Source organism: Vanessa cardui, chromosome 24, assembly GCF_905220365.1.
Source record: "Vanessa cardui chromosome 24, ilVanCard2.1, whole genome shotgun sequence".
Taxonomy (NCBI): domain Eukaryota; kingdom Metazoa; phylum Arthropoda; class Insecta; order Lepidoptera; family Nymphalidae; genus Vanessa; species Vanessa cardui.
Genome location: NC_061146.1, coordinates 3,924,654 through 3,932,446, shown reverse-complemented (window position 1 = coordinate 3,932,446; position 7,793 = coordinate 3,924,654). Strand labels below are relative to the sequence as shown.

Sequence of the window (7,793 nt, the reverse complement as noted above, 5' to 3'; positions counted from 1 at the left end):
ATTTAGTCGTGTAGCGAATTTTGATTTATACTTCATTAAAAAAAAGTATTTTTATTTTTTTATTTATTGAAACTTTAGCTGTAATGTTATTAAAATACAATTATTGTAATATAGCGAACCTTTGGAATTATACTATCGGATTTGTAATTTTTTTTATAAAAATCGTATAAAAAACTATTTATAACGAATTTAATCTATGGTTTCGTTCTATTTTTAAAATATACAATTCATTGGAGTCCATTATAATTTACTTTTCTTATGCAATTTTCAAACAACACGTGCTCTGCTTAAGAACACAATACTTTAAACATATAGCGCTCTCTCTGCTCTGTTATTGTTTGAAATTCACTTGAATCTTCAAAAAACATCTACAACTTTTGTTACATACACTTGTTGACAACTTCAGGTTTAAAAGAGACTTGTCAACAAAGAATTTCGATAAAACAACTTGCCATTATTTATGGAGATGCAAATTTACACTGAAAGAGTGCAACTAAGCAATTCGCCATTTTAAATAATAGAATATTAAAAAAAAATCAAATGCGTAAATATGTGAATTTTGTCATTTCTATTTTCAGTCGTTAGAACATAAATAAAACCAGAATAAATTCGTTATAAATAGCTCTTTATTTATTATCTGTGGCGAATTAAAAAAAGGGTTTTTCGTGAAAGTCCTTTTATAATCTACAACTTAATCCTAAGAGTGTTTTTCAACTCAAACACCAGGTATAAGTCCAGGTTTTCTCCCGGGCCAGGCTTCCTTTGCGTATTTCTTCTTCTTGGGTTCACTTGATGGCCCTGATTCTTCTGACGCTGAAAGAGTATCAATATTTATTATAATCACAAACCGTTTTGACACCTGTCACACCTATTTATATTGTCTTGTTGATATCCACCATGAATCATATGATTCAATTAAAAAAAAACTTTATATTTATGGAATTTATGGTTCCCCCTATATTTGATACATATATTGCATTACATTATAAGTTTAAAAAAATATATATCTAAAAATAATATAATATTACATAAAAAATTATATCTAACGGAGCAAGCATGCCCGAGCGCGTTTTTAAAAATACATGACGTCAGCATAGCTGACGTCACGGGTGTCAGAGTTTCGATCTTTAACCATCTTCGGTGGTATGAAATAAAACTCAGGAAATAATCCTCTCTGATTTATTCCAATATGAGACGGTCCGATCGCTCCGACGGCTCGACCAAGTCTGTCGAAACCGGCGGTCGCTTGATCTTTTATAACAAAAATAGGTGGGTAGACTTATTCACTCAAGATAACAGTTGTTTACAAACATTAAATTTTTCAGAGTAATTTAACATTTCAAAATTCACTAAAAATTATTCATTTAACAATGAAATAGTTTTAAATTATTAAAATAATCATTTCTGGACACGTGTTTTTTCTTAAATTCGTGGTTCCGCGCCGACACGGCCATTCTGACAGGCGGTGCGCGCTCTGCACCTGCCTAAGTTGTGCGATTGGAAATCTGCGAATCAAAAAACATTTTTGAAGCAGGTATCTGTAAGCAACACATCATGTTGACCTTTGATAATTGTTTTGTAAAACAGTACACAAAGAAATCTCTCATGCACCTTTATTATAATAAATGTGGGTAGATTTTACGCATACTATGCTCATAACTGTTAAAGGTTCTCGTAGATCTGTGGTGTATACATGTCTATACCACGGTCCACAAGGTCTCCCTACGGTATCTCATGGTTCTCTGTGGATACATCAAGGATCCGTGGGTAGCTCGAGGGTAACACGTGGTTAGCTCAGAGGTATCACTCTCCAGACTATGGTATATACATGGCTACTAAAGGTTCTCGTAGATCTGTGGTGTATACATGTCTAACCACGGTCCACAAGGTCTCCCTACGGTATCTCATGGTTCTCTGTGGATACATCAAGGATCCGCGGGTAGCTCGAGGGTAACACGTGGTTAGCTCAGAGGTATCACTCTCCAGATTACGGTATATAAATGGCTACCACGGCTCCACAACGCCTCCCAACGGTATCTCATGGTTCACTTTTGGATACATCAAGGATCCGTGAGTAGTACGAGGGTAACACGTGGTTAGCTCAGAGGTATCACTCTCAAACCAGAGTGTACGTGTCTAGTTATGGTTGCATGAGGAATCTCAATGGTAATTAATATTCAAATTTTTTTTTTTTTTTGTTTTTGCTCTCTTCTTTATTTCTTTTTCTTTTTAGATTTTAAGAGGTAAGATAAGTAAATTTTGCCTCACAGTTTTATGCGATGATTAGTTCTCGTCGATGTTGACCACTCGGACTGACTGACCACCTCGTGATATGGACGACAACTCCCACTGTCACGGCCATTCTGCGGGACGGTGCGCGCTCTGCACCGGTCGCGTTTCTGGTTGTGGTGCTCGGCGAAGCTGATCACGAGCGCCCTCTGCCAAGCTGATCACGAACGCCCTCTGCCGACCACCTTCTCCGCTGTCTTAATTTTTATGAAACCTGTAAATCTCGAAAGACACACTTAATTAGTCATATCATGTAATAGTGGTTACGTGGACTCTTAGTCTTTATGTTGAAAATAATTAATTTTAGTTTTCTGAGAATAAAAAGATGACTGTTATATTTCGAACAAGGGTCATTCGTTGCTGTAGTTGTGTTATTAGTGACATTCTGCGGGATGGTGCGTGCTCTGCACCAGTCGCATTTCTTGGTCGCCCGGCTGCGGTGCACGACGAAGCTGATCACGAGCGCCCTCTGCCGACCACCTTCGCGATGCGATGCGTTCTTATGAAACCTGTAAATCTCGAAAGACACAATTAATTAATCACATCAAGTAATGGTGGTTACGTGGACTCATTAATCTTTATGCTGAAAATAATTAATTTTAGTTTTCTGAGAATAGAAGCGATGACTGTTTTATTCCGCACAAGAGTCTCTTGTTGCTGTTGTGTGTTGTTAGTGCTGCAAAGTCCTCTGGTTATTAATGTCCATCAGGTTTAAGAAATTCAGGTGGTATGTGATGTTTTCTTTGTGTAATAAGAGAGTGGTGCAACTCCATATACTAGATGCACTGTTCAGTCTCGTAGTTCTTAATAATAATCAAGAACTAATCTTAACTCGTTTTTGAGGGTAGTAATAACTTTTTCCACTTAGCCATTTGCTCGGCTGTTTCCTGACGTGTTGTTTATCTTAGTGTCTCATTTCCCCGCGATATCCATGATCTCCGTGATCCACATGGTCACTTGTTGATTTTTCAATTAAGATGTTCCACACATATGAACAGTATGGCAAATGAGGATGCCCTTGAAGCGTATTGTTCTTAATTGTAGGAAGTAGCCGCCTCAAGTGTTGACGAAGTGGGTACTCCCGCACTAGTCGGCTTTGGAGCTGATGAATGATTTATTGGATCCGTGGCTTGCGGTTCTGCCACATAGATGGGCCCCATTACACCGAAGTTGCTAGTAGATGTACCAAGCAGTAAGTGTGCAGTGCTTAGAGATCTTCTTATCACTTCGCAATATGGTTCTGTCTTGTAGCGATCCTTCTATGACAGGTGGAACCGAAGCTGATGAGGACGTGGCAGAGATCGGAGCTTGTTCCGATCCCGCTTCTGATAACGGAGCAAGCATGCCCGAGCGCGTTTTTAAAAATACATGACGTCAGCATAGCTGACGTCACGGGTGTCAGAGTTTCGATCTTTAACCATCTTCGGTGGTATGAAATAAAACTCAGGAAATAATCCTCTCTGATTTATTCCAATATGAGACGGTCCGATCGCTCCGACGGCTCGACCAAGTCTGTCGAAACCGGCGGTCGCTTGATCTTTTATAACAAAAATAGGTGGGTAGACTTATTCACTCAAGATAACAGTTGTTTACAAACATTAAATTTTTCAGAGTAATTTAACATTTCAAAATTCACTAAAAATTATTCATTTAACAATGAAATAGTTTTAAATTATTAAAATAATCATTTCTGGACACGTGTTTTTCTTAAATTCGTGGTTCCGCGCCGACATATCATATCTCAGAGGAATTTCGACTAATTTCTTTAATACAATTTCATTAAGTAATTAGTAATTTTACGAAATCTTAACCCAGGAAGAATAGAAGATGTAAGCTATATAAATTAGCAATTTTGGACCCAAAAATATATTTAGATCTTTTGCTTTGCTATAGGAAATAGTCAACTTTGCAAATAATACCTTCGCGGCCGTACATAAGTTCTTTTGCCATTTCTTACATCGCCTATGAACTACAGAGCATGAGAACTATGATGTCATGTCCTTTGTGCCTATAATTATTGTTCACTTACTCTTCAAACCAGAACATGACAATACAAATTATTGCAGCTTGCCGGTATAATTTATTATGGACCTGTACAGAGGGGCTTGCACAAAGTCCTAGGACCAAGTACAAAGCCTTACCGCCAAAAATTTAATCATACCTGCATTTGGCAGTGGCGGATGAACATTTAAATGTGGCTCTGGTCCTTCTAACTCCACATCGGGTGCAGGATTCGGTAACAGCAGACCCAACCTTGATAAACAAAACAGTTTGTTAATACATGACCACACATATATTCTCTGGAAAATACAGGTATTTAAGAACTGTCAACTTTGATCTATTGACAATAGAACTATACATTAACCACTTATACTGGGTAGCTCGGTGACATATTCTTTATTCACAGTCACAAGATGAAATTTATGGATATATTATATTGAAGTATGTATGATAAATTGTACTTAATAAAGTCATAAATTCATATAATTACTAGGGTGTGTATACTTTAATTAATTATAGTAATTGTATACTTTAATTAATTATAGTAATTATTGAAACAAAAGTACCTTGCACCAATTAGACTCAGATGAGAACTTGGAGCTGGAAGGTCTGAATAGAGATTATTGCTTCTTGATATTTCTTGCAGTCTCAATGAATGGTGGTGGTGATCTGAAACGAAACAACACAATACAATTTATTCAATTTGTTTTTATATTAATTTATGTTTACTGGCGACATTGTACGGAGATAATTGTATATTACACTCAATCAATCAATCAATAGTCATGTTGTTTTTAAAAACTATATAAATTCTTATTTAATTTTTAACAAACATTAATTAAGTAAGTATGGATGAAATTTGCAGTAAAACTGTACCATATCCATATCAATTGTATTAATGGATACAAGAAATATTCCTTAAATTGAAAAAACAATCTTAACTCACTTTCATCAGCAGTTTGTAATTTAAGCTTCCTGGGTGGTGCATTTGCATTCGGTACTATAGTGGATCGCACTAAGTTTCTAAATCTACCCACAGTCGGATCAATGTCTTCTGGATTAATGATGTCCACCTCCTCATTGAATGAAACATTACGTTTCTGCTTCTTTGGTACACCACCTGGCATAGACGCTGATCTTTTTGTACCAGTCGGTGGCTGAAACGAAAAAGGTTTAATAAAGAATTGGTATTACAAAGATATAAACCTTTGGTAATGTAAATAATATTTCATCTTATCCCCATTATCCATTATAAAACTAAATAATCAGTTTTCTAAGGAAGAAACCAATCTTTATTCGTTTGTTAAATATCAACTTAGGATAAGACAGTTACATCCTTATTGAATTATTATTAATTTGTTTAGTTAGTCAAAGTTTCGCATTCAACCTCAATTAATGAACACTGGCAGAATAGGTTTAGTCAAAGCATTTGCCATACATATAATACTTGTATTATTTTTTATTGACTAAAGAATTCTCGACATTTCATTTAGAATATTTAAAATTAAGACTTTTATCATTACCTTAATAACATCACTGCCATCATCAGTAGAAATACCCAGCATAGAAATTCTTCTGTTGTGTGCTGTGTTGAATTCTGTTAGATTCTGTAATAAATAAGTTTCAGAAACAAGAAGTAATTAGAAAAGTAATAAATTATGTATTAGGTCTATACACACTATCAATTTTTCATTTCTTATAAAGAAACTATTTGTGAAAACTCACATCTAACTCTGTCTGTGTCTCTGGTAATCCAAGTAGTGCACCCTCCATCTCTGAGTTAGGTAAATCCTCCATGATACCCCTAGAGTTTCCTGTCGGTCTTTCCCTGAATTATGAAAATAATAAAATTACAGAAGGTCAAATGTTTCATACATAACAGTTTATGTTCAAAAATAGAAGAACAAGACAATAAATTCTATATTAACCCAAAGAAGAGAATAAACAGAATAAATTATAAAACTTGTTGTGAAACACTACTATTAAATATATCAATATCATCACTTCTTGTCTGCACTTAGTGTCAAACTGTCAAAAATGTGTTTAACTATATAATTGTACACACAAGCATCCTCAATGTTTGAAAAAAGGTTATACCATACCCCAAAAATAGGTTAACAACAAGGAAATAATGATAATGGAAAAAATATCAAAAGAACACTAACTTTTTAAGCTGAATATAAAAACCATATTTTTAAATCTAACATCAAATTACTGCAAATTGATATTTTAAACTATTACCTAATAACATAGTTTCTTGTGGAAGCCCCAAAGTGAAATGTTGAGTCAATTGGTAGTTGAGTTGGTTTGTGGGCTTCCAAACGCATCTGTCCAATATAAGTGCCATGAGCTGAAATCAAAATAAAAAAATTTAAGTCTACATTAATAATCAAAGAAAAACAACAATAAATTTAATATAATAAATATTTTTTTCATACAGTCTAATAATTGAAATAATTGACTGAGTTAATTGATAAAAGCTAGTCCACATACATCAGAATACTAGATATATTTTATTACAGTTTTTAAAACACTTATAGTAATTCTCTTAATTTTAAAATAAACTTAAGATATGTAACATAAAAATATAATTTTATTTGTATCTTGAATACTTACTGCTGCCCAAATCAACCAAAAACGCTCTGTTCAAATGTTTATGATACACAAATGCTGCATGCACTCTCGAACAACTTGCATGGTCTATACAAAAGTCATTCATTTGTGGGTTCCTACCAAACAGGTAGCATTTCTTCTCATCTAACATCAATTTCTGTATTAATTTATCTCCTTTTAAAACATCCAAGTGGAGACCCGTTGGTGGTTTTCCGGCCCTATTAACCGAATAATAAAACAGTTTTGAGATAACAATGCACAGAATTTTTATCTAATTATAGACAGTAATGATTTATTCTATTTTTAAAAATATTTTCTTTAATGTTATTCGTGTATAAACAGCGTAAATAAAGCGTGATATCTATGATAATAAGATAGTCAAGACAGTATCGAATGGCGGCATGGTAAACTAAATAAATTACCGCGAAGCGATAGGTAACCTACCAGTTAGGCACTTCGTAATGATTAGCCATGTTTATTGCTAGCTTAGGTGTTTATTATAAATGCTATATTTATATTTTGATGTATAAATTCATTGCAAATATAGAAATAACGAATAACATGGTATTGAGCATTAAGATCACAACTGGTTCCTAGACCCTGTCAAGCTGACAGCTTTAATGTCAGTATTTTATCTGTTTATCAAAATATTTCTTCAGACTAACAATGGCGAAGAGCACGTCGTAAGTTCTAGATAAAAACAAAATCTGTTATATAAAAGCGATAACTTTTAAAATCATGCATTTTTTCTCATATGTAAAAGATTACGTAGTATAAAAATTTAAAAAGACATAATTTAAGTAGTTGATTTAATATTTTAGCACACTACAAGTAATATGGATATTTCGTTCGACGAAATACGAATATAAACATAATAATTTATACAAATT

The 7,793-nt window shown here is 34.1% G+C and overlaps 1 protein-coding gene across 1 annotated transcript; it reads right to left on the bottom strand.

Annotated features, from left to right (window-relative positions):
* Positions 1-349: 349 nt before the first annotated feature.
* LOC124540239 (nuclear inhibitor of protein phosphatase 1) lies at positions 350-7,510 on the bottom strand. The gene is made up of 9 exons (XM_047117705.1): positions 7,348-7,510; positions 6,907-7,121; positions 6,532-6,640; positions 6,016-6,118; positions 5,814-5,897; positions 5,237-5,447; positions 4,857-4,959; positions 4,451-4,542; positions 350-813 (listed from the first exon to the last, which is right to left on the bottom strand). Exons 1-9 carry the CDS (start codon positions 7,374-7,376, stop codon positions 716-718), a joined length of 1,044 nt encoding a protein of 347 aa, XP_046973661.1. The 5' UTR covers positions 7,377-7,510; the 3' UTR covers positions 350-715.
* Between the last annotated feature and the right edge of the window lie 283 nt (positions 7,511-7,793).